This window comes from Trichosurus vulpecula, chromosome 5 (genome assembly GCF_011100635.1).
Source record: "Trichosurus vulpecula isolate mTriVul1 chromosome 5, mTriVul1.pri, whole genome shotgun sequence".
Lineage (NCBI taxonomy): Eukaryota > Metazoa > Chordata > Mammalia > Diprotodontia > Phalangeridae > Trichosurus > Trichosurus vulpecula.
In genome coordinates this window covers 151,695,588-151,723,380 of record NC_050577.1, presented here as the reverse complement: position 1 = coordinate 151,723,380, position 27,793 = coordinate 151,695,588, and the positions used below count along the sequence as shown (strand labels likewise).

At 38.0% G+C, this 27,793-nt stretch overlaps 1 protein-coding gene across 2 annotated transcripts in view; it reads left to right on the top strand.

Annotated features, from left to right (window-relative positions):
- Window positions 1-1,890: 1,890 nt before the first annotated feature.
- Window positions 1,891-27,793, top strand: part of LOC118852248 (gamma-secretase activating protein) — a 116,489-nt gene continuing 90,586 nt past the window's right edge. For both annotated transcript variants that reach the window (XM_036761944.1, XM_036761943.1), the window contains exons 1-6: window positions 1,891-2,163; window positions 13,253-13,329; window positions 15,226-15,282; window positions 19,620-19,689; window positions 19,909-19,959; window positions 26,016-26,104. In XM_036761944.1, coding sequence (XP_036617839.1) covers window positions 2,049-2,163; window positions 13,253-13,329; window positions 15,226-15,282; window positions 19,620-19,689; window positions 19,909-19,959; window positions 26,016-26,104 — 459 coding nt within the window. In that variant the 5' untranslated portion in view covers window positions 1,891-2,048. The remainder of the gene's footprint in view (window positions 2,164-13,252; window positions 13,330-15,225; window positions 15,283-19,619; window positions 19,690-19,908; window positions 19,960-26,015; window positions 26,105-27,793) is intronic.

Below are 27,793 nucleotides of genomic sequence, written 5' to 3'. Positions count from 1 at the left end.
TCAATTCAATAGACATCAAGCACCAGCTCTGTGTCAAGTGTTAGGGATACCAAGACAAAAGTGATAAAGACATTTTTGTCTTTGTATCTCTGTTGCCTTATCACAGTGCCTGGTATATGGCAGGTACTTGATAAATACTTGTATCTTGATTGATTGATCCAACAAATGAAATGTTAAACAATTTTAACAAGCAGAAATAATTTCAAAATATTTTTATAGGTTCCACTTGCTTTGGTGCTTATGAAGGACATTCCCAACCCAAAGACAATAAAGAAAACAAGATGGAATAAAAAATCAAGTTCTACCCCCACCCTCCTATCTCCCAGTGTACAAGCCTGGCACTAACAGAGCTTTTGGAACACGTGTGGCTCTATTGACAGGGATGAGAGACCTGAAGGTGATGGAAAGCTATCCCCTCATCCTTTGATGAATAAGCAAACTAATTTGTTTTGGTGCTTGCATGCAAGACAGACCCACTGGCACTCTTAAGCATTTGTCTATACTAAACAATGTTAATTCCAGATTGTCAACTGTGCCACATGGGCTATGTCAAAAAGCTCCAGTTGATTTTCTGGAGACAACAAATGTTTAATTTGGGGAGAGTATAAAGGAGGGTGTAAAGGGATCCTCCCTCCCCACAAGTTCAGTTGATCAGTTATAGGATATAATCTCTTTATGGACACTGTGGATATTTGGATATTTGTGGGAGAATGTGCCCCAGGTTTAGGGGGAATGTTTTGTAACTACTCTTGTCATGCCATTTGAGTAAATAAATGACTTTACCAAGATCTAATTAAGTCTACTGACTCATTATTAATGTGAAGTAAGTCAGCGGGGGCTCTTGTATATTGTTTAGACTGCATATCCATAAGAGTTATCCCTACCTAGAACCCAAGGTAAACAAGTGGGCTCTGTGGACTTAACCTAGGAATACCAATGTGAGTTGGGGGAGGTAGCCTAGAGGGCATGCTACATATGTGGATATTCTGTTTCCCTAACGTACTGTAACCCACTGAGCCTTAGGGCCAGGATTGTTTCATCTTTGTATATCTCATGCCTAACCAATTTGTTGTTCACCTGGGTCCTACTTGTATGGGGTTTTCTTGACAAAGATACTGGAGTGGTTTGCCATTTCCTTCTCCAGCAGATTAAGACAGTTAAGTTGGCCAGGGTCACACAGCTAGTAAGTATCAGGCCAAATTTGAACTCAGGTCTACCAGACACCAGGCCAAGAGCAGAGATCTATTATCCATTGAGCTATCTCGCTACCTCACCTAGCTAATAGTAAAGTACCTGATAATTGCTTGTTGACTGATAAAGCTTTAATATTTGAAGTACTTTTGACATGACAATTTTCTAAAGAATATCCCTCGATGTCCCTCTCCTCGCTTCCCAAGATGTCACCATTTAAAAATCAAAAGCAACGTATCTTAACAAACTTCTTAAAGCCTGGAGGGCTGTATTTTATTTCCTTTTAATTTATTATTATTATTTTACTTTTGGTCTGTACTCTGCCCTACTCTGTCACTTGCACTACTGAACCATCGCTGACTGCAACTTTTATCCTCCCCATCTCCCTCAACTTACCACATCTTCTTCAGGACTTTTTAAAGAAAAAATAATAATAATATAAATCTCAACCCGCCAGGCTAATCTGGGCATAGTTCCGTCAAGCGTGAAGAGGACAGCGATGGAGCGCTCATGCTCCAGCCGCCTTCTCACGGACAGGTCCCTTCTTTGCCCCCTCTTCCCTTGTCCTGGGGGCCCAGGTGTTCCCTGGTGCGGCCAGGCTCAGGACTGACAGGCGCGAGCGCCAGTGGGAGGAGACAGTATCCTCAGCAGAACAAAACCGAAAGCTGCGGCCTGGAGCCAGCGTGGTCCCGGGAAGCGAGAGAGCAGGGCTCAGGGCGCAGAGGAGGAGGGAGAGGATCGGCCAGAAAGCTCCTAAGAAGCGAAGGGCGGCGCAGACGGTGTCCGGGAATGCTCCTGGCGCGTGGGGCTGGAGCAGGTCCAGGCCCCCCGCAGCTGCGGCAGCCTAGCCTGGCACTATGCTTCTCCAGCTGAGCCCAGCTTTTGATCTTCATCAGGACGTGGTCCCTTGGCTAGCCGAGCGTTTGTCTGCCGAGGCAGCTGCTCCTGTGGCTGGCCCGAGGGCAGGCTTAGGTGAGGAGGGAAGAAAGCGAGGCTGGAAGCATGTTGTGGTAGGGTCTCCAGACGGTTTGCAACTTTAGTAGTCCAGCTGTCCGCCAATTGCGGAGTGGGGGTGGCAGTGGTACTGACCCACGGAGGGGAGGAGGGGGAGCATCATGGACCTCTGTTTCCCCCAAACCTCATCCTCTCGTAGATTAAGGTTCAGCGAGTCACCTTGAAGTCCTTACCCCCTAGCACCTAGGGATGACCTAGACCTCCGGTCTTGACTCCCTCTGGCACCCAGTGGAGGTCAGAGGAGGTCAGGTTCCTCTGGCAGACGTCAGAGTTGTGCTTTTCCTGGTGGGAAACTTCGCTAGGCAGCTGAATGAAACTACCTTAGAGGACTCTGCCAAATAAAGCAGCCCACACAATATGGAGGAAAAAAAAGGTAAAAATACATCCCTGAAAGAAATACGTCTTTCTCCAGCTGCACAATCTACACCCAGTATTTGGCATATTTGTACCAATGGTGTAAATAAGAGGTGTGTGGATGATGTGCACGACATCCTGCCTTAGAACGCAGTTTCTAGAAGGGTTTTAGAGGAGATGTGTATAGTGCCTAGAACATTTTGGGCGTGGACCAAATATTCATCCATGACCAAAACTACCAACTTGAGAACTCTTTTCATCAATCAGTAAACAAGCATTTATTAAGTGCTTACTATGAGCTAGACACTATTAGGTGCTAGAGATACTATATTAATACAAAGAATGAAACAATCCCTGCTGACCCGGAGCTTTCGTTCTATCTGTGCTGATTAAGAAGTAGGTGGCAATAAGGTGACGAAATCCTTGCCTGCGGCCTTATTTTGCTTTCCTCCAGGAAGTATTGGCACAGATCATAGACAAATGAGGTTTTAGTTTTCAGCTGGAACAAAAAATGTTACAGACTGATTTTAGGACAGAAGGGAAGGATGAATTTCTAAGCCTGTTCTGCCATGAATCCATTTCCTCTTCATGATGGAGATTTTGGCTGACTTGGTTTCCACTCCAAAAGTTATCAGAGGGTATGGCTGAATTACTTCCCCTCTCTTTACATTTTTATAATGCCTTTTTCATTTATGGTACTCTTGGAACCTACCATCCCAACTAAACTGTTAATCTCTATTCAGTTAAACATTTGGTAAGCATCTGCTGTGCTCTAGGCACTGGGGATATAGAGATGAAAAATTACATTCCCTACCCTCAGGGAACTTAAAGTCTTACAGGGGAGTGCAACCTATAAACAGATAATTATAGCATGAGTTAGAATGAGATAAGTGTATAGAACAAGTCAAATAAGGAGAGAATTAATTAAGGAGGGAGGGAAGCATCTCTTCCTAGCAAGTTCAAGGAAGACTTCTTATAGGGGAGGTCTTGAAGAAAGGTAGGAATTTCAAGAAGTAGAGGTGGAGAAAATTGCTTCTGAACAGAGGCTGGACAAATGCATGGAGGTGGGAAAGGGAAGAAAGATATAAGGCAATAGGTGGCCACTTTGGTTGGAAGAAGATTGGGTGAAAGGGAATAGTGTGGGGAAGGCAGGATGGAGTCCTATCATGGCAGCTTCTTAAGGGTTGGACCAAGGAAGGAGTTTGTGTTTATTGTCAAGGCTGTGAGGAGCCTCTGAAGGTTTTGCATAGGGGAGTGATGTGATCAGAGTGTCTCTGAGTACCCTATTGCTCCTCCCCATTCTATCTGTCTTAGACCCAACCTGTTTTATTTACTTTTCCATCACCCATCTCCCTGTTTTCCCTATTTCTTCCTTCTTGTTCTCTTGAAAATACTTGATTACAATGACTTCTAGGGGGTGAATCTCTTCATGTAGTAGGACTATTTTATGGCAGGAGATTGTAGATTTATGTTTATATATTGCATTCTTTTGTGGGTTTGCTTCCAATAAATACAGCAATAATGTAAGTTTGCTTAGTCTAAGGCTTAATTTGTTTACCAGTTGCATTATTCTTGGATAAAACTTCTTTGAGGGGAAGAGGGAGGTAATAAAACAAATCTTTAGTATGGCAATATAAACTGGTTATAAAATTACTTAACCCGTGTTCATTTGAGGAGGCAGTTTGACATGCTAATAATCTGTAATATCACACTTGCTGCTTGTTCAAATATAAGCTTTTACATAGAAAACTTGTTTCTATTTTATTTGTCTGCTCAAAATATTTTTCAGGCATTACATTTTAAAAATTAAAGATCTACAGGTCTACCTATTTTAACCACAAAGTAACACTGTTTTAACATGTAGCCTAGATGGCTAAGTGACAGGTGACTGCTAATTAAAAGTTACATGAAGTGTGAAATGCCACACATTTCAATAATGAATGTAGTGATTGAAAAGCTATGTATAACCCTGTTGAATTCTTGGCTGTGTTGAATTTGCCATGACCAAAAGAATTTTCTAATTGGGCATTATAGCTATATCACTACAGGCAAGTCACTTAACCTCTCAGCCTGAGTTTCCCAATCTGTAAAATGGGGATAATAACAGCACCTACTTCACAGGGTTGTCCAAAGGATTAAATGAGATAATGAAGTGCTTTGCAAACTTTAATATTATTCTTTATTATTGTTCATTCATTTATTTTAGAAGTATTTGTTAAGAAATGAGCTATACTAAGTTTTTGGAGAGATAAAGAGATAAGGTCCCTACCTCAAGTTTATATAATCTCATAGGAGAGATAATAAAAATAATTATAACAAAATAATGTAACTATAACACTTTAATTTGGTAAGTACCTGAGAAAGTTGCCAACAAGATGCCTTGAGAATTCTAGGAAGAGTGAATTCACTTCTAACTTGGGGAGGAATGATAATCAGGGAAGGCTTAATGGAAGCAGATGGCTAGACCTGGAAAAACAGAATTTCAGTAGGTAGAGATGAGGGTGGGGTGGACATTGGAGGCATAGGGAATTGTGTGAACAAAGGATTGGGGGCAGAAAAATGCGGGATATGTTTGGGGGATGTTGAGAAATCTAATTTATCTGGAATGTGGTGCATATGCGGCAGAGAGCTTTTGTTAAAATGGGAGCCAGATTGTGGAGGACCTTGGCAGTTTGGACTATACTTCATAGGCAGCTAGGAGCTGTGGAAGATTTTTGAGCAAGTGAGTGCTTTTGAATTGGAAGGTGGAGTAACTGGAAGTAGGGAGACACCTAATAGGGGACTACTGCCAATGGTTTAGATAAGGATTGCTGAGTCGTGAGGACCCAGCTGAAGTGTTACACGTGTTTATAATAGTGAAATTAGCCATTGTTTTCTCTGTTGAGATTTAGCAGTCTGAGAGTAGGAGCAGAGGACTTGGGTGGTATGGATTTTATTTATGCCTAGGGCGGAGGATTAGGAGGGTGGAAGTGGAAAGTAAAGTCAGTGGCTGCTGTTGGTTTGGGAGTATGGAAGCAGGCATAGCCAGAAATGGGGACATGTTAAGGGTGAAAGGTGGAACAAATTTAGTTTAAGGCAGAAAGAAAAGGCTTAAAAAAAGAGCTGTATTTTGTCAACAAGATCTAGAATTTAATATTGCCCATTAAATAGAGATGGTTAAAAAAAGGGTGGGAGAGGCAAATGGTGCCTGCCCTCTAGTCATTAAGAAAAGTTGCCTTATTCAGAGAGATCTTTGTATATACTTTTTATTTTTTGTAAAATTGCTTTATAGGCCTCTGTTCCCATGAGTTGGGAATTTGGTATGTTGGTGCCATGTCAGCCCATTTCAGTGGTTTAAAATATTTTTGAATTATGTTACCACTCTTTGTTTTTTCAGTCAAACCCAGACGCAACCTCCACCAACACCTCGTGTTTCCCTGTTTAATTACTTTTTCCTTTATTATTAGGCTGAGTTTTAATAATTGAGAATGGTAGGGGTTCTTGTTATCTGAGTATCGGAGTCCCTGTAGCTGGGAATTTGTGTTTTGTATGGCTAGTGATTTCATTTGTGTAACGAATTCCCAGAGAGGAAGCTCCTTTTATCAATGTAGATATCAACTGCTTTGTTACTTATATTCTTGGGTTATTTCTTGAGTTTTCTGGGATACTAAAGTGACTTGCTCAAATGGCCAGTATGTGTTCAAGGTGGGTTTTGAACCTTAGTCTTTCTGACTTGAGACCTATAGCTACTCTGTCAAGCTGCCTCTCAATGAGATTGGATAGGAAAGCAAAAGTCAGCATAATTTTAAAATATTCACTAAAGAATCAACCACTCAAACTACCTCCTATTCATACAGCCACAACTTTCCTTACTGAACACTAGTATTGTTAATTTTTAAAAATTTAAAAATGTATTTAAGGTGGGCTTTTTAAAAGAATGATTTGAATATCAAAGGACTAAGAATCCCTTGAGAAAATTGATGAATCCCTTAAATATTTTTGAAATATGCTTGTTGCTAAAGTAAAACTTGAAGCAAAGGATATGTTTATCATACTATTGGACAACATTATCAGAAAAATTATGTCAAGAAAATCATTACTTGATTTAGTCTTGGTTCATTCCAAGAATTAACAAGTAGATGAAGTCATAGCCTAAATGTTAAGTATGACACAATAAACACATTTAAAAATAATTTTTAGTTTTATTTCTCAAAATAAAATCCCAACAAAACTTTAACCTGTCACCCTTGGTTTCCTTGTCTGTAGAATGGGGATAATAACAGCACCTACCTCACAAGATTGTGAGGATCAATTACATAGTATTTATAAAGTGCTTAGCAGAGTGCCTGGCACATGGTAGGCAGTTCAAATGCTTATTCCATTCCACTCCTCTCCCCTCCCATTTCTGTTTTTGCCTTTTATCTTTCTTTGTAAACTTGATTTACAAAATTTCTCTTTTGTTAGCTCCATTTTTCCTTTAATCTGTGAACTAGGAGTACCATTACAGTACTACCTCTTTACAGGCTTTCTCAGTTGGAGTATATTTTACATTTACAATTACATAATAATTTCCTAACTTCTCAGCAACTCAGTTTCCTTTTTCTGTAAAAGGAGGAATTGGAATAGTTAACCATACACTTTTATAAGTGTGTTGACAAAAATGCAGTTTAAAATTTCTAAAATTATTCTAATTGATGTTATAGCCATGAAATGTGATCAGTCACTAGCAAAATTTTTCAGAGATTAGCTCATACTTGGAGCATATCTTAGATTTTGAGCTAGAAGGTATATTAGAGACATTATTTTGGGCTGATTTGAAAGAAAATTTCCTTGTAACAGTTTTTGGTAGCTCTTTGATGGTTTAAAGGTTACCTGGCTCTAAATTCTATAATCTTCCTCTTCTGTACTGTTTATTTTGTTGCTTTAACTTTCAGGTCAGTTTCATTTTCCCATTCTTTTTATACCATTCTTCTTATTCATTCAGATATTTTTTCTACTGCCTATTTCCTGATCTAAGAAAACCTTTTTTTTAGCCCATTCTGCCTAGGAAATGCTGCTTATGTAATGATGTTCATTTTCTATTGGTTTGGGAAGAGTGCTCTTTGATAATGATGAGCACTTAGGCTATGTGCGGATTATTTAAAAGATATTTATATAGGCTCTCGAAATAGGAATCAAATATGGACCTATGACCTATGGAAAATCACATACTATATTGAGAACTGAGTCAGCTTTCCCCTTTTGGGGAAGGGGGAGGAAAGTGATGCTTTTATCTCAATTCATTAATTATTGAATATCTGCTACATACAAAGCATTGTTCTAGGTACTGGGCTTTTTTGTCCTTTTTTAATCATTTGGAATGCAAGAAGTACTTTTTGTCTCTAAGAAGTTTTAAAAAAAACCTTAGGTCCTTTGTTACTTTCCCTCAAATGGCATCACTTTGTTTTTGGACTTAGATAGTAGCAGCACACTCATGTCTGTCTTATATAAGCAGTAATTTTGTAGTCATTAAAAAAAAAAATTTAGCTTCTCCATTTTAGCAGGATTAGTGTTGAAAGTTTTTTTCTATCAATCTTTTTTCTCAAGTGCTGAGTATATTGAACTTAAGCCACATTTCCTCATTTGAAATTGCAGTACTTCCTCCTCTGGACTTTCCAATGGCATTTAATTGGAGGATGGTCATAAAGTATGATTAAGCAAAGATGGAATTAAACTTATTCATAGAAGGTATGACATAAACAAGCTTATTCAGGGTCAAAAGGGCTGATGGGAAAAAAATTATGGTGAAACATTTGACTCTGAATTTCCTGGATTGCTAAATATTACTAAGTCTGAAGCTTCATGCAACTTAGAGTGAAAGCAATATGTCGTCTGTAGGAATTGGTAATCCCTGCACTGTTGTTACTACCTGTCCTCCCCCTCAAAGTTATTCTGAGCATTTGAGTCTGTTCCATCTGCTAAATTAGATCATCAACCCACTGGATCCGGAATGTGCAGAGTTCTACGTTTTCTATAGCTTTAGACTGTTGCTGGCTCCAGCAATTATTAACAAGTGAAATGACCTTTAATGGAATAATTGTTCCCTTTTCTAACCTATAGCAAATTGAGAATCTTTCCTTTCATTACATTTTCACTGATTTGAGAATGACAAGTAATCCTAGGGAAAAGGAAAGGGGTTTTTCGATAAGATTTTTTTTCCTTCTCAGTTCAATTAAAAATATTATTTATGTGGAACCATATTCTTACAAGGCACAATTCTAGGTGTTGAGACCTACAAAGATGAACTGGAACCTTTTAAAATTATCTTTTAAAAGTCTCTCTTGGCATCATTATAATCTCAGGGAGGAGGGAGAAAAAGTTATTCCCAAAATAACAATAAAGTGTTATATTATAAATTGTGTCAAGGTTTCAAGAGTGATTGGGGGGGGGGAGGAGAATATTTCTAAAATTTTTATGAGATGATCACAGGATTAATTTTGTTATATTTTGAGAGTTGGTTTTTTTCCAAGAAATTCCTTTTTTATACATGCTGGAGGTCTAACATGCAGAGTTCATGGTCATATTTATGTCTCTTTTATTTGAGTCATACCTTTCCCCTGAGGCACCAACAGATTGATCCTATCTTTTGAGATAAAATTCAGCTTGTCTTAGATTATGGTATGCAGATGATTATCATGTCCTGTAATGTCATATAATTTGCTGCTTTACATATAGACACATATTTGTTCTATTAAAAAAAGACCAATACTATTTTTGAGGAAATGAAACAACAAAACATAACATGCTAGGAGCTAAATAATTTCATTTTGATAAGTTTTTGAGGAAACAAAAAAGTGTTTTCTTCCCCAATGAATCCTGTATCTATAACTTGTATTTTCTATTGGTCTTTAAATTCAGAATTAGGTAAGTATAATGAAATGTCAAAGTTCATCAATCGTGTATTACTCACTACTTGTAGTTTTTTTTTAGAGGTATTGGGAAGGGGAGAGGCTCAAAGTTTATGTTAGAACAGGGTGGTCCTATCCTTACAGAACTTATAGTTGTCTAGGAGGATATGATACAAACACAAGTATTATAACACTTAATAATTGTTTTTAAAAATGAGTTCTAGGTGAGGTCTGAGGAGGAAAGGATCATTACTTTCGGGAAAGGAGGTGCCAGGAAAGGCTTCCTAGAAGAGGCAGCATTTGAAATGGATTTTAAAGGGTGGTTGAAATTTAACAGGTGGTGTGGAGATCTATATAGCCAGCCCCAGCAGGCTCTCTCTTGACCTCTGGTCCTTTATTCCCAACTATTAGGGGACATTTCAAACCTGGATCATAGGCATCTTGGACTTGGTATGTTCAACTCAGAACCCATTGTCATTCCCACCAAACTCATTCCACTTCTGAACTTCCCTACTTCTTTCAAACCTACGCTCTTCTTTTAGCCTTACAGGTTCACAACATTGGTGCTGTCCTCTATTCTTCTCTCCTTCTGAACCCTACCTGCCCAATCAGTCAACAGATCTTACTATCTCTTCATCCACAGCAATTCTTGCACCTGTTGTCTTCACTCTACTTACACAGCTACTGCTTTAATTCAGTCCCTTATCACATCTTACCTGGACTGTCACAATTGCCTTCTAACTGGTCTCCTTGCCTGAAGTCTCTCTCAACTCCCATCCATCCTGCACTCAGCTGCCAAAGTTATTGTCCTCAGGTGTAAGCCTGACCACAATACTCCTCTGCCACTTAATATACTGGAATTGGGTAAAATATAAAGTTCTCTGTTTGGTTTTTAAATCCCTGATTCACAACTTATCCCCAACCTACTTTTCCAGCCTCATTAAATATTATTACCTTCCCTGAACAATTTGGTTCTGACAAGCTGGTCTTTTGCTGTTCTTTCTAAACAACACTCCATCTTCCCTCTCTGTGCCTTTATGTCCATTGTCATCCATTCCTAGATTGCATTTCCTTGTCACTTCTACCTGCCACTCCTTACTTCCTTCAAGATTTATTTTGAGCACCACCTTCTACATATAGTCTTTCCTGATCATCCAACTACGAGTACCATCTTTTCCTAACCTACCTTGTATTTAGTTTGCACTCTTCCCCAATAGGATGTAAATTTCTTCAGCTGTAGGGATTGTTTTATTTTTGGTTTTGCATTCCATGTACATCTAGTGCGGTGCCTGGCATATGGTGGGTGCTCAATAACTGTTTATTGATTGCTAGAGGAAGGGCATTCCACATATAGAGAACTGATGAGTAAAGTCATGGAGGAAGGCAAGTCTGAGGGTGTTTATGGGGAATAGCTAATAATCCATTTGGGCTGGAGAGTAGAACATAGAAAGGCATGTAGTGTGAGGTAAGAAAAACAATGGAAAACTAAGGTGTTGCCAGACTGCATTAAGCCTTGAATACCAAACAAGACTTTCGAACTTTGTAAGTAATAGGGAACCACCAAAGGGCTTTTTTTCTTTTTAAATTTGAGTTCCGAATTCTCTCCCTCAGCCACTGGAAGGCAAGCAATATGATACCCATTACATATGTAAACTCATGCAAAACATATTTTTGTATTAGCCACTTGGCAAAAAAAGCAAGAAAAACAAAGTGAAACAATTATTCTTCAGTCTGTACTTAGAGTTCACTCACTTTCTCTCTGGAAGTGGATAGCATTTTTCGTCATATGTCCTTTGGAATTACCTGGAATTGATCAGAATAGCTAAGTCTTACACAATTGATTATAATTACAATATTGCTGTTATTGTGTACAATGTTCTTCTAGTTCTGCTCACTTCACTTCGCATCAGTTCATATAAGTCTTCCCAGATTTTTCTGAAACCACCCTGCTTGTCATCTCTTATAGCATAATAGTATTCTGTTACAATCATATACCATAACATGTTCAGCCATTCCCCAACTGATGGGCATCCCCTCAATTTCCAGTTCTTTGCCACCACAGTAAGTGGCTGCTAAAATATTTTTGTACATATAGGTACTTTTCCTTTTTCTTTGATCTCTTTGGGATACTACCTAGTCAATATATTGCTCAGGTCATCCTGACTCCAGGTCCAGTTCTTTATGCACTGTGCCACCTAGCTGCCCCTAAAAAGTCTTCTGATAAAAAATCCTTGAAATCTATTTTTCCTATTTCCCCCTTGGCCTCATTATTATTTTCTGCCAGTCTCCAGGTCATGTTTTTAAAGACCAGCCTGGACTGGAAGTGCAAGGGCTACTCATATGTCCAGTCCCACTATTTATATGTGTCCAAGCTTTGACTTCTCTGTTACTGGCCTCGACTGTTTGCCCTTCTTGGGGTAACCTGGTAGCTCCTGTGGCTCACCATATTGATACTGAACTTCATGCATTCACACAAGCAACATAATCCACTGCTGTTCAGAACTCCTCAACTGGAGATCTGCCAGTCTCAGCATTCTGTGGTCACCTAGATTACAGGCATCTACCACAATGCCAGATTTATTCTTGCAACTTCATGACTTTTAGTACTTACCTCACACAAAGTCATTTCATCTCTCTATCTTTGTTCCTTCCATTAAAATAAGGAACCAAAAGGCTGAGAGGCTATGTGACATAGTAGATAGAGAGCTTAGACTATATATTTCAGAGCAGTTTCTGACTTTCATTGGTAGTGGAAGTTTGCCAGTTGGGAATTCCCTATAGCTGTGAAATTACAAGTTTGACATTTGACCCCTTCCTCTTTCTCTTCCTGCCCCCACCAGTAGAGGAAAAATTATTGAGTGTTGGGGTTTGATGAGGTGTATTAGAACTAGCAGTGATGCTAAGGGGGGACCTGACTCAGGTTCAGGTTTTCTCTCTCTCTGTCTGCATATATACATACACACATATATGATATTGTATTGATCTTTATCTGGCCACTGGACCCAGATGGCTTTGGAGGAGAGAGTGAGGCTGGTGACTTTGCACAGCCCTTCCTCATTTAAATCCAATTTGGTGTCATTTCATCATCTCCCTGATGTCATGGTCTTCTTTGAGAATGAAGGACAAACTACAACACAATATATTACATAATACATAATATATATTACTCTGTGTGTGTGTGTGTGTGTATGTACAGTGGTGTGGTAGCAAATGTTTAACAACTGGATCTCCAGAAAAAATTATGCATGAAACACTTTAAAGTTTAATCTGCATTATTATTATGAATATAATCAGTAATGATTTTTACTAAAATAATATTAGATATGATACACACCAAGATATACACCTCTGTATTTGGGTGTAAAAGGATCTTTAGAGAGGGAGTCTGCTGGATAGGCATGCTGGATCAGAGTGGGTTCTGATTTCAAATGCTGCCTTTGTCTGACAGTTTTTCACATGTGAAATGATGATGTTGAATTGACTAAGTGTTACTTCTAAGTCTAGATTATATTGACCTGTGAAAGCAGCTTCATCCAGTATAAAAGAGATCATTTATCTTATTTAAAAATCTATGCAGTATTTGTAATAAGATGACCAAGAATATATTTTCTATTGTAAAGGTTTTCCTGATATGTGAGGTGACTTTATGTCAGTCAACAAGTGTTTATTAAGCACCTTCTATGTGCCAGGCACTAATAGTTTTTTTTTTCTGTTTTTCGTTAATACTAAATGGTGCTTTTGCTTCACAGATTTTTAAAAACCCTTTTTCCCCACAATGGTTTACTAAATCACCAGTACTCCTTTAACTTAATATTGTCTTATTTCAGATCCTGTTGAGAATAATTATGAAGCTCTACATGTAGTCAATGTTGAAAGAAATGGAAAAGTTATTTACAGTTGCAAGGTATGTTTGTACCCCCTTTATACAGAATTAGATGTTGTGGGGAAAAATTGAGTGTTAACCTTTAGCTTATGATTATTATTTTTGGTAAAACAATGTTAGAATTCAATTTTTAAATGTTATGTATGACATAAAACTTGCATAGTTCCATTTTCTAGAAATAAAACTAATGAAATGCTGAAAAGCAAATAAATTGCTTTAAATAATCATCAGCTAACAAATGCTAAAATATTCCTCAAAAACAACAAAAAGATGATTGTTCATGAAACCATTAACTTAAATAATTTCCAAGGTTTTTTGGAAAATATGTACTAATTTTAACAGTGTAGTATGTCCTACTCTAAGCTTCATTTCCCCCTTTCTAAGGGATCTCCTAGTGAGGGGATTTCCTGGATTTTATTCTATTGTTATTGTTTACATAGTTGTTGTCAGTACACATTTTTTTGGGTTCTGCTTTCTTCTTTCCACATAATATGTCTTCCTATTAAATACATTTTTTTTGACATGACCTGTGACTTCTTCCATATTGCTTAACTTCTAGACTCCCAGTGTAATAACTTCATCTAGCAATGTAGATCAGCAAATTTTCTATAACTCAGGTGTAGAAAGTTGCCTGCGCCATTGAGAGGTTTGGTGACTTGGCCATGGTCATGTAGCTGATGTATTTCAGGGATAGACCTCAAACTCAGGTCTTCCTGTCTCCAAGGCCAACTCTTTATCCTCTACATCATTTTGTTTCTCTAAGTCTTCCCATATTGCTTTGTTTTCTTTATATTTATAGTTTCTTGTGGTACTATAATATTCGATCACACAATTTGTTCAGCCATCCCCCAACTGTTGTCCACATAGACTGTATCTATCTTTTAGTCTTACAAATTATGCTTTTAGGAATATTTTGGTACAGATAGATTGTTTTTTCTTGTCATCATCCTTGGGATATGGACATAGTAGTGGATCACTTGGCTAAAGGATGTGAACAGTTTTGTACCTCTAAATAACTTATTAATAGTGTTTTTCTCTTTTTGAGAGCTTAAAACACCATTAAAATAAATTTCTTATCATACAGAATTAAATATATTCAAGTCTTCTTCAGGAAAAATAATTAACACTTATTCCAGTCTGTTGTAGCCATACTGAGTTTAAATAGTTAAAATTTGGAGGTGAATCTCAAAGAAAAAAATCACAGCTGTACCCAATTGAGAGTGTACTCTATGTAGAGTAACTGTGTAAAGTAAGTTCATAGTTTTAGCTGCCAATGTATTCTGTCAGAGACTATGAGTATTACTTCCCTTCTTTCAGTATACGTGGTCAGCCCATTTAGATGGGGACAATGTGTTTCCCACGCTGACAGAGTCACATGGTGCCTGTTTTCTGCCAAATTGTTACCTTATTTGAACTTTTTGTGTTTAAGCCAGTGGGATCTCAGCTGTTTGAAATATATAACATTTAACAAAACAGATGGCTGATTTACTTTTTACTTTAAAAAAGAATTGATATAATTTGTTATAACACAACAGATCCTTGCCTAATAAACACAAACAAATCCAGGTTAGCCAATTAACAGAAAGTAAGGATATGTCCTTTAACTCGAACATTTTTGCTACTGAGGTAGATGATTGTATTTGACCAGTTTTATTGTCTTAATGTTGGTTTTATTGATGTTATTGCAGTTGTGTATATTTTTCTTTTGGTTCTTTTTCTTCATTTTGCATCGCTTTACATATGTCTCTGAGTTCTCCGTGTCTCTGAATTTTCATGTTTGTCATTCCTTAATGTATAATAATATTAGGGTATATCCATATAGCGTAATTTATTGAACTATTTCCTTAGACCCAGTGGTTAGGCACTTATTTTGTTTTCATCTTTGTGTTACTATTAACAATTGATTTCTTTGAATAGGACAGTAAGAGAAATGTCTTCTTCGGATTATATGATCTCCAAACTAAAAAAAATGAGGTAAGACAGCAGGGGTCATATGTTACTATGCTCAATATTTACCTTCTTGCTTTTATGCTCTTTTCTTTCCTTTACTTTCTTGTTTCTTAGTTATAAATAATTTCATAAATCTTTCAGTTTTTGCCCTTTTCTTTGTTGCCTTCCCATTAAAAAAGAAAGATTGCAGGAGTTCTTGGATCAAAACACTGATTTGTAGAAATCAGCATGAAAAATTTCTGGCCAGTGCGTTCAAATACTATATTTCATCACGTAATCATCACCGATTTTATTCCAATTTTTTTTTTTTGCAAAAAGTGGAGCGTGACCATTATGTGAAGCTTTTTTAAAAAAATTGTGCCAGTATTACTTAGAAATCATTTATTACTAAACTGTCTTTGGTGCAAGATTAGGATGCACAGAATACTCGTGAATATACATCAAAATTAGGAAGATGCAAGTCTTACCATATCACATGACTTACTCATGGCAGCTTCGCCTGCCTGCCCACTCACCTTGTGTCTACGGCTCTTCATTGGGTTGAGTGACAGTACCATTAATACTGCAACACTGTAAACAAACCACGGAAGCCTGCTTTCAGAAATATACTGACAATGTGCATGCACTGAGAATTCTAGACTTGTAGCTTACAATGTATGAGAGATAAATGAGTATCCATATGCAACTGGTGAATACATTGCTGTTCTGTTTACCTTTTAAGTGGCATGAGGAACAGAATTATACCATGTGACAATTAAGTGATGAAAGGCTATAAACCAATTTTTGGACTAAAAAAACACCAGGGTGCGACGATGATGCAGTAGTGATGATTATGCAGTGAAATATGGTACAATATTACAGTTACACACATTAAGTAGTGATTGGGGTAAAATATCAGCATGGTGGAGAGAAGGAAGAGAAAGCACATGTTTCTGTTTCTGGGCCCCTGTCTTCCTAAGTGCTAATCAGCAAACATTTATTAAGTATCTACTGTGTACCAAGTAGTATGCTAAGGACTGGGATGTAAAGAAAGGCAAAAATGCAGTTTGCCCTCAGAAAGCTCATCTTCACATTGGGGAGAAAACACGCTATCAACTGCGTTAGTACAAATTTCTATGCAGAGTATGTGGAAGGTATTGTCAGAAGGAATGCAATAGTGGTGGAAGGTGGGGAAGGAAGCAGGGGATTAGGAAGGACCTCTAGAATATGGGATTTGAGCTGAGTCTTAAAGGAAGTCAGGGGAGCCAGTAGGTGAGAGGAGAGCATTCCAAGTATGGGAGAAAGCTGATCAAAAAGCACGAAGTTGGGGAATGGAGTGTTGCATGTGAGGAATAGCGAAGAAGGCCAATTTCATTGGATTGTAGAGGCTTTGGGGTGGAATAAAATGTAAAAAAACTGGAAAGGTAGGAAGAAGCCAGGCTGTGAAAGAAATTAAAAGCCAAAGAGGGGATTTTATGTTTGAACCTGGAGATAATAGGAAGCAATTGGAGTTTATTGAGCAGGGAAGAACTCTACTTTAAGAAGATCTATACTTTAAGAAAATCCCTTTGAGGGCTGAGTGGAGGATTGATTTTAGTGGAGGCAGTCCTGTGCTAAGGAGACCAAGAGAAGACTCTTCTATAGTCCAGAGATGAGGTGATGAAGGCCTGCCCCAGAACAGCAGTTGTGTCAGAGGAGAGAAGGGAGCCAATGAAAGATGTTGTGAAGGTAGAGATAATAAGATGTGGCAACAGATTGAATGTATGATGTGAATATAAATGATGAGTGGAAGATGATACCAATGATTCAAGCCTGAGTGACTGAAAGGATGGTGTTGCCCTCAAAAGTGATAGAAAAGTTTGGAAGGAGTATGCTTTTTGGGGAAAGATAATGAATTCTGTTTTGGACTTGTTGAATTTGAGATGTCCAAAGGAGGTCCAGTTTGAGATGTCCAAAAGGCAATTGATGATATAAGACTGGAGCTCAGGAGAGAGATAAAGGCTGGTTATATGGATCTTGGAATCATCTGGCTAGAGATGATCATTGAATCCAGGGGAGTTGATGTCACAAAGTTGGATAGTATAGATGGGGGAAAGAGAAGAGGGCCCAGGGCAGAGTTTCAGGACCATCCATGGGGTGTGTGTGTGTGTGTGTGTGTGTGTGTGTGTGTGTGTGTTGAACCAACTAGTTAGAGGCCAACTCATGCCAGAAGTTATCCTTTACAGGTTAAGAGAGAAAAAAACGTAAGAATAAAGAAACAAGAGAAGAACAACGGGAATAAAGTAAGAGAAGACAGAATACAGTATAGTCCTAACTGATAGGCATGTGAGACTTTGGGCAAAACAGAGGAGTCCACAAAGGCAAATGATTAAAAAAGCTAGGAGGAAGGAGATTATGAACTCGGTTTGAGAAAAAGGGGTCTAAAGCTGGGAAGGTGTGTGTGTGTGTGTGTGTGTGTGTGTGTGTGTGTGTATATACGCATGCGCACTTGTGATTTAAACAGAGAAAGGTCAGGAAAACCCCACAGAAAAGTAAAGCATGAAGTCTTGTCTACTGACACTATTTCATACAAGAAATGAGCCCATGACAGAGTCCTTTTGTGGTGGCTGTGTATGAGCCATGCTCTCTTTCCATTTAAGCTGTGGTTGAACAGCTGTGGGTCCAGATATGCTCCAGATATTGCTTTGGGAGGCTGCCACCCTACCACAGGAACTGAAAGCCCCTGCCACAAAGCTGGCTGATTGTATGGGCACTTCTGCCTTACTGGTTGGTGCTATTATGGCCAGAACATTTACAGGAAGCAGGTTGAGTGGTCTTACAACTTACTTTCCACCCTGCCCCCTGTCCATCCCATACTCTTTGATTCAGTAATACTGCCCTCCTCGCTGTTCCTTGAAAAAGACACCCCATCTCTAGACACCCGACATTTCACTGGCTATTGCTCATACCATGAATTCTTTCACTCCTTATCTCCCTGTCTTGGCTTCCCTGTGTTCCTTCAAGTCTCAGTTAAAATCCTACCTTCTAAAAAGAAGGCTTTCCCTATCCCTCTTAATGCTAGTATCTTCCACCTGTTGATTATCTCCATTTTATCCTATCTATATCTTATATGTGGTTTTTTCATGTTATCTCCCCCCATCAGACTGTGAGCCCAGTGAGAGGGGGACTGCCTTATCTCTTTCTTTTCATCCTCAGCATTCAGTGCAATGCTTGGCACATTGCAGGTGCTTAATCAATGCTTGTCAAATGACTAATGTAATACTGGTGAATCGTGCAAGTTGGCTTTTGTCTTTCTGTGGCTTTACAGAGGGAACCTGTAGGAAGACAGGATAGATGAAATATTTGGGCATGGTCAAATAACACTTGGTATTTTGGGGGACCTGAGCATATTTGACGTGTTGCACAACTGTACCTTGCTAATTGCTCTCCCTTTAGGAATATGACTTTAGCTATCACATATTTCTATTGCTTTTGTTGCCTAGTACTCAGGAGCCAGTATATCTCACCTAAGGGGAATGGAGTCTAATTAAAAAGTTGTGCCCGTATCAGTGGCTTCTGTGTTTCTGAGAATATTGGCAAGGACATATCAGTGGATATACTTATCCAAACCTTTTGTACACACACAAAAACTAATTTAAACTACAACCCATAAATAGGTGACCTTTATTTTCTTACTAACTTTAACTTCTATCAATATATGGAGACTTAGATTTATTCCACTTGGTTAAGCCTTTTGGGTACATCCTCTTTGACCTATCTTGGACTCAGCTGCTTTTAGAACACAAATAATTTTATCCTGCAACTCTTACAGCTAGTTGGTCTAATACATGTCCTAATTAGGCCCTTACATTTTTCTTTTGCCTGCTGCTGAAGCTCCAAGACCCCTTCCCTTTTATATTTTCTGAGTGATTTTGATTTGCTTTTTAAATGGATCTGAATAATAGTAGCCATCGCCAGCTATTCCTAACTCTTCACTTAGTTTCCTTCTTTTGGAGTGAGTAAATTTTCCAGTTTACTAACTGACTTTTTAAAGAAGCCAGACTCTTTTAATCTTTTTGACATTTTGAAACTATCCAAAAAATCCCTACAAAACCAAAATAGAGATTAAACAGAGATAAGATAGTTTCCTAATAAGCTGTAGAAATTCTTAGTAGAGTCCTCAAAGTAAACACTAGTAGTGTCCAGGACAATTGTAGTGACGCTTTTAGGTCAGATTTTTAAGTTAGTGGGATTTTGGTTTGCCCATGTTATCCTTGCTAATTATTGTTAAAAATAAAATTGCAATAATTTATTAAAAGAAGACTTATGAAGGTGATTTATAAATTTAGGATTGCTATTTAACACGAAACTCCATAATAAACAAGAATTTTATTTCTACATAGCATCTGTATACATTTGAGAAAGATTTACAAGTTGTCAGTTGCTCTGTCAACCGTGAGAAAACATTACTTGGTAAGTGATATTCTCTTGAATTTTTGCATTAATAACTTATTCTATATTATCCATTTTTTGGGAGATAATTTTCTTAGACAAATTACTAGGCCCTAAACTACGGGAAAACAGAGGTTGAGCTATATTTCAACTTATGTTATTTTGTCATTTCAGTTCCCTGATGTAAAATGAAAATCATTTTAAAATCTCTAATAAAGCTTTCTGATTTTCTTCCATTAGCTGTCAGTTTTGTACAATCAGCTAAGGAAAGAAAGAATGAACTTCAACCAGGTAATATAATCATTTTTTATTGTATTTATTAGTAGTGACCAGTCTTTTTCAGGCTCTTGCATAGGAAGCAAACAAACATTTATTAAGTGCTTACTACAAGCAAAAAGAAAGACATTCCCTGCCTTCAATGAGCTTATTTTCTAATGGGGGAAGACAGTATTCAAAAGGAAGCTGAGCAGTGGGTCTTGAAGGGGGAAGAAGGAAGATGCTCAGTATGGGGCATGGTTTTAAAGTCCAGAAAGTCAGCAACAGGCCTTGGAGGAGAATGAAGGTAGGTGAGCCTGGGTCCATCTGCAAAAGACAGAGAATTTCAAGTTTTCTAAACACGAATTATTCTGCTTTTAGAATGAAAGGCCCTACCTTAGATCATGAGATGCATGAGTTTTATATAGTTCCAAATACATAGTGAAAGGTCACCTAGTACTGAACAAATACTCATCTTGAAAAGAGCTAGAGGGAGCACTGATGGAGGTGTTAGGTATCTGTGTAGGTTATCTCCCCAACTAGATCACAAGCTTCTTCAGGGCAAAGATTGTGTTTTTTATGTCTTTGAGGCTGTATTAGCACAGTGCCTGAAACAGAGCTGAACAGATATTTCATTCTTCTTCATCAACAAACTTTTTGAGTGCCTTCTATGAGCTAGGTGATGGGGCTACAAGAGCCAGGACCAGGGGTAGACAAGGTAAGGAGCTGTATAGCATGCTACTCACAGGAGGTGAAGGAGTGGGTAGAGGGCCACTTTATAATGAAAAAAATGAACGCACACATTTTGAATGCCATTAAATTTTATCCTCTATGATACATACATATGCTCTTTGTGGTAAATAAATTCTTATGTATTACAAGGTAAACAATTTTCAAGACCTGCTTAGTTACACAAATTCCTTGCTCTGGCATTGATTGTAAGACATAGTTCCTATGATCAAGTCTTTTACAGTCTGGTTGGGGAGCTAGAGTATACACGTAGAGGAAGTAGCAATAACACAAAGTAGCACAAGCTTAGTTCTAAGTGAGTGTTAAAAAGTAACATGTGCTAGTGATCACAAAGGGTTGGAGTTTGGTTAAACAGTGGCAACAAAAACTCTTCTGCCAGGCTTCCAAGATGGTAAAGAATCTGTCCCTCCTTCCCAAAGTCATCCAGGTTCCCTCACCATTAGTCAAACTTCTCTCCTCACTGGACCTGTCCATGTCAAGTTCGGTCCTGCTCCCAAGCCTTTGTTTTTGCTGTTTCCTCTGCTGGGAATTCAACAATTTAATTCAACACTGCATTTATCAAGTGCTTTCTCTGTGTAGAATACTGACTCTGGGATACTTTGAAATTTAGATACCATATTTTCTGTTCTCCTAGAGCTTAACAAGCAACTCAATGCAAAATAAATCATGACAAGTATGTCAGAGAGGGCACAAATATTGTCCTACATGGAGAATGAGTGAAAGAAAGGAGAAGGTAATTCCTGACTGAAGGCAATCAAAAAAGAGTACATGGAAAAAGCAGAAGAATTTGAGTTGGGCTTTAAAGGTTGGGTGGGAATTTAGTAGGTAGAGGTTGGTGTTGGCAAGAGCATTTTGAGCATGTTAAACAGTGTGAGCAGAGACTTACAGGTGGGGAAAGACAGGAATTAGAGAGGGCATGAGATGAGTATTCCATTCTGGCTGGCCAAAAAAGTGAATGAATGAGAGTAATACAAAATAAGGCTAGGGAATTAGGGTGATTTCACCCCATGGAGGGACTTTAATGCCAGGAAAAGGAATTTAAAATTTCTTCATCTGGCAATAGGAAATTGTTGAAGGGTTTTGAGTTGAGAATTGACATGTCAGATCATGGCATAATCAATTCAGCAAGTCAGCAGGCAGTTATTAAGTGCCTACTATGTGCCAGGCACTGTGTTAATTACTGACTGGACATAAAAACGTTAAAGTGAAATAGACCCCGCTCTTAAGGAGTTTCCAACCTAGCTAGAGGATAACTCTGGCAATAGTATGATGAATCTACACCAGTATGCCAGAACTTGTCATTGTGGGGATTCTTAATGATTAATAACTTTTATGTCCTTGGCATAGTGGATAAAATGCTAGACTTAGAGCCAGGAAAACCTGAGTTTGAATCCTCCAGATATCTATTAGCTCTGTGATCTTGGGGAAATACTAAATCTTTCTCAACCTCAGTTTCTTCATCTGTAAAATGGGGAAAATAATAAGTACACCTACCTCACAGGGTTCTTGTGAAGATCAAATGAGGTAATGTATATAAAGTACCTGGCAAACTTTGAAGCCGTCTATAAAAGCTAGACTTTATTATTACCTGTCTTGCCCTACCCAGATAATTCTGGAGCCTTCTGAAGCTTACTTATATCTCAGATATTTAGTTGTTAGTGTTGTTAGCAAACCAGGGCTATGATAAAAAATTTAGAGACATAGAATATTTGTTCAAGATAAAATGAACAGTAAAGCAACAGAAGCTGTTCACATCCCATATTCCTTGTGACTGTTGTCTCGTTCCCCTTGTCTTGAGAATAGTTTTTTCAGTTTTGAACTTCTAGAAACTCATAACTATGGTAGGAGAAGGCTTGGCTATATCTGTCAGGAACCAGAGTGAGTGGTTAGGAATTTCAACGAATTCAGCAATAGCATCCCAATTTGGACATCTGTTGGCCTTTTTACTTTGCTATTGTAGCCATGATGTCTCTTCTTTTTTTTCTATTTTCCTCAGGTTGCTTGGCAGCCTTATAATAATTAAAAACAAACCAACAACCAAAACTTTGCCACTGTTCTTGCTGGATTCTTGATTGTAATCTTTTCCCTCTTCTTCTCTGGGTCATCATCTTCTTCTTCCTCCTCCTCCTCCTCCTTATCCTCCTTCTCCTCCTCCTCCTTATCCTCCTCTTCCTCCTCCTCCTCTTTCTTTTACTTCTCTCTCTACCAGACAGAAACAACTCCTGGGGAATACCTTCTGGAAAATAGAACTCTTGTTCTCCTTCAATCAGCAACCATTATTTGAGCCTAGGGCCCCATGGAAAATGTAGTTCATGTGTTTGTATCTACCACACACACACACACATATATATATATATACACACACAATATAATATATATAAACACATACATAGATACATATATATTTTACACATATACCTACATACACATGGACACACAAACTTCCCTTCCTTTGTGCAGAAGGGATGGGTGAAGGGAAAAGCTAGAACTGTTTCATACCTTGTCTGCTTTAGTTAATTTGGAGAAGCAAAAAAAGTAGAAGTGAAAAGATCTCTTAGGAACCTATCACAATAGTTCATATAAGTGGTAATCAGAACCAGTGGCTGTAAGGTGCTGGTAGTAGGAATAGTGTTGAGGGAATTGTAGAGAAATTGTGGAGTTAGAATCAATAGGACCTAGTTGCCAACTGTATTTGAGAGGTAGGGAATTGGGAAGAGTTAAAAAGAGTTAAAGAATTAAAAAGAAATAATACTAATGAAGCATGGAGAAATAACTAACTGAAAGTAGTGAAGTATGAAACATATTTTTGGGTGGAAGATGAACTCAGTTTTAGACATGCTGAGGGTGAGATATTGGTTAGATATTCAGTTAAGAGCATTATGTAGCCACTTGAAAATATGGGGCTGAAGCTCAGAAGAGATTTGGAAGTCATTTGTGTTGAGGTAACATCTGAAACTATAGCAACAAATGGAGATATCAAGAGACAGAGTTATCAAAGGCCTAGTATAGAATCGGAAAATACTCACCTTAAGAATTTATGAAGAGGAAGAGGAACCAGCAAAGGAGACAGAGTGAAAATGGTTAAAGATGTAGGAGGAGAGCCAGGAGAACGTGCAGACTCAAAAGTTGGGGGAGGAAGAGATTGACATCCCCCAAGAAGGGGGATTGTCAACCATATCAAATGCTGTAAAATCAGGATGGATGAAAATGGAGAATAGGCTGCTAAATTTAGAGATTTGGGTGTCATTGATGATCTTGAAAAGAGCAGTATCAATAGTGTGGTAAAGACTGAAGCCAGATTACAAAGGATTGAGGAATATTCAGTCTTTTGTCTGGCCACCAATCCACCCATCATCCAAATCTAATCTCTAGGTGAAGTCATGGCTAATCTTGAAAAGAGCAGTTTCAATAGTGTGATAAAGACAGAAGCCAGACTACAAGGGATTGAAGAAATGTTTTATTTGACCCATTATCCAAATCTAGTCTTTCTGTTAAGTCTTCTTTAATTACTCTAGCCTACACTAATCCTTATTCCCTGAATTCCTGTTAATTTTTTATTCAGTGCCACGAACTTGTTTCATAGATTCATAGAATTTCATAGATTCATAGACATTAGAACTGGAAAGAACAATAGAGGCCAGCTAGTCCAGTCTTATTTTACAGATGAAAAACTGAAGCCAACAGAAGTGATGTGAAAGGAAGAGAATAAACACTCATAGAGTACCCACTGTGTGCCAAGTGACATGCTAAGTGCTTTATAAAGCATATTATCTCATTTGAGGTCATTCACCTACTAGAGAGCCGGTCCTAGAATTCAATTCTTTTGCTTCCCGTGACATTTCCAGTACACCAAAAAGTCATATAGGCTTTTAATAAGAAATTTTCCTAAATAAAATTCTACTTCATTAGCATAATCAAATTTTTAAATTTTGGTGCGATCTTCATAGAGAAGGAGTATTTAACTAGAGTAGGAACAGATCTGAAAGATAATGATCTTAAAACCCTTAGTTTTAAAGACATATGACAGTGTACCCTTTTTGTGTGGATGGTTATCTCTAATTGCTTAAAATAATGTAATAATATGGCCAAGACCATAGGTTCAGGCTTCATTTGAGCCATATAGCTTTATATTCTGTTTCATAGCTGCGAACTTCATTCTAACACTAGCTATGTGTTGTATAAAAACATTGCCTATTAGCTGTATAGTGTATAATGCATGTATGGCACTTAGAGGAGAGCGGGGCAGCTGGAAAAGAGAGAGTGACTCAGTTAACGCAAATATGATTCCATTATTAGAGAAAAAATAATTTGGAGCACATTCCAGATTGTATGATATCTCACATACACATCCCCCAAAATCACATTATTATCATATACCCATAGTATTTGCCAGGGAACTAAAACTGTGTGTGAAGCAGTTTAGGGGCTGGCCAGACATGGAATGGAGTTCTGTTTGTGTCATAGGAAGCCAAAATCCCTGTGCATATCTCTGAAAATGGCTGTTATGAGACTCTTGACTCATCTCATCAATGTGGAAATCCCTTTTCTGCCACATTTTGAATCCATTTGGGCTATTGAAGTGCTGCTAATTTCCAGCTTAATGTTTTTTTGTGTTTTTATTCCTGAAATTCTACCTGCTAATTCAGTTGATTTATCGTGTTTCCAGTGACCTAATGCTGCTAATCAAGCGTGTTCATCCAGCAGGTGAAAATGTGAGGACTGATAACTAGTTGGCTTTTGTTAGAAGCAACTTTTGTTTCAAATGTAATTCTTTATCACAGTCTAAACAATTCTTGCAAAACTGGGCCTTTGTCCACTGCTGTCCCTCCTCCCCTCCAGGGTCCTGCGATTGGGGCTGATCAAGGACGTCTTTGTTTGCCCTTGCCTCTCTTGAAAAACTACTTCTGTGTTCTGGGTTGCATAGATTACGTATTGACATGCCACCTTTTGGGGAGCTAGCAAGTGGTTTTGAAGCCTGGGCCTCTACTCCTCTAGGCCTTTGTCATTATCGGATGCTTCTGGATTATGGAAAATTTGGGCTGTGGGAAGGAACACATCAGTTGCTGTCCACAAGTAGAAGTGAATTCTGTTTGTGTGGTATGAAGCCAACACCCCCATGTATTTTTCTGAAAGTGGTTTTTCAGGGACTTTTTGGACTCATTTTTACTAATGTGAGATGAAGAGTAGGAGAAAAATTTAATTCACATTAATGCCTGAATTTCCCTTAGCTTGTATTCAGTTTAAAGGAGTTTGTAGCAATTTTGCCTTCCATTCACTTTTGGGAAAGACACAATGTTACTTTGCAAAAGTCTTAATCACCTAATGTCTTAATTTCTTTGTAGCCTCTAAGTGCTTGACTTTGTTGGTTGAAATTCATCCAGTTAACAATGTGAAGGTCCTGAAAGCTGTAGATAGCTGCATCTGGGTACAGGTAAGCTAATTGGTCACTAATTGCCTTAATCAAAAGCGATGAAACTCCAAGTAAGGCTTTATTTTTTTTTCTGATAAAAATATTCTTATATTGCATGAAAAATATAAGTGCATTCACTTAATGTGACTTTTGTTCACTTATTTGTTTGTTTTTTTTTTTTTTGGAGAGGGGAAGGCAGGCAATTGGGGTTAAGTGACTTGCCCAAGGTCACACAGCTAGTAAGTGTGTCAAGTGTCTGAGGCTGGATTTGAACTCAGGTCCTCCTGACTCCAGGGCTGTTGCTCTACTCACTGCCCCACCTAGCTGCCCCAATATGACTTTTTTATATGTAATGCTTCTATTATGTTCTCACTAGGTGAAACAGTTAAGCTTGTATGTGGAGGTATCTCTACATTCCAATAAAATTGGTCTGTTCCTTGTTCCCTACACATGCCGTCCCATCTTCTGCCTGAGCCTTTACACGAGTGGTCTCCCGTATCTGAAATTTACTTTCTTCTCATGTCCACATTTTAGAAATTCTTAGTTCTTGAATTCACAGTTCAGATATCAGTTCCTGTAGGAGTCCAGTCCTAATTCTTCCTACTTCTTAGTCTTCTTTCCTGAAAATTTCTCTATTACTTTGGCAAAGATATGGGAGTGGTTTGCCATTTTCTTCTCCAGCTCATTTTATTTTTTATTTTTTCTTTACTTTAAGAAATTCAAACAAATTTAAAAAAACTTAAATATACAATAAGAAAAGAAACACTATAAACTTAAATATTAAAACTTAAATACAAAATAAGAAAAGAAAAACAAGCATTGCCATGTGCACAGCAGAACGTAAGAGAAGATTCAAAATCTATAGCAATAAATTTCCATTTCAAGAAAGCCTATATAATAAACGCTACACATTGTGTTCAGAGCTTTTTTGCTTCCTTGTAAATTTTCTTCTGTTCTTGGCAGTGTACTTTTCACTTTGTTCTTTTTTCCCCCTTCCTCCCCCCACCCCCACCCCCGAAAGGTATAACTAAGCATGGATATATTTATGTGGGTGTGTGATATATGCATACATACACATACACAGATATTCATATATACACATACATACATATCTATGCACACACATACACACAAAGATATATACATTCACATACGTATACATACACTTACATGCACATACATATACTTAGATATTCATAATCATACTCCCATATAGACATATACAATCTTATACATCCCTGTAAGATTATACTATACTTGTTTGTCCTCTGTTTCTTACTACAACTGCTTTTTTTCCCCCAATAAATTCTACTCCTGATCTTTATGTCTGTGTGTATCTCTTATTCCCTTTCCCTCTTGACTGTTCTACTTCACTTCTATCTACTAACTTGCCCTCCCCCTTCTAAGGATCCCTCCCTTATACTCCCATTCACATTAATCTAAACACCTTCTATTCTAAATACCATTCTAAATACTATTCTAATCTAAACACCATCCTATTCTCTCACCCTCCCCTTTAAAAATCCCTCCCTTATCCTCTCCCCCTTCCCTATCCCCTTAGACTTTTATTTCTTTCTGAATTTAGAAGACTTTTATACCCTTCTAGATACATACATATTGTTCCCTCTTAAACCCATTCCTGATGAAAGTGTGGTTCCAGAATTACCAGCCCTTATCCCTCATCTAATTCCTCTGTGTTAGTTTTTCTGC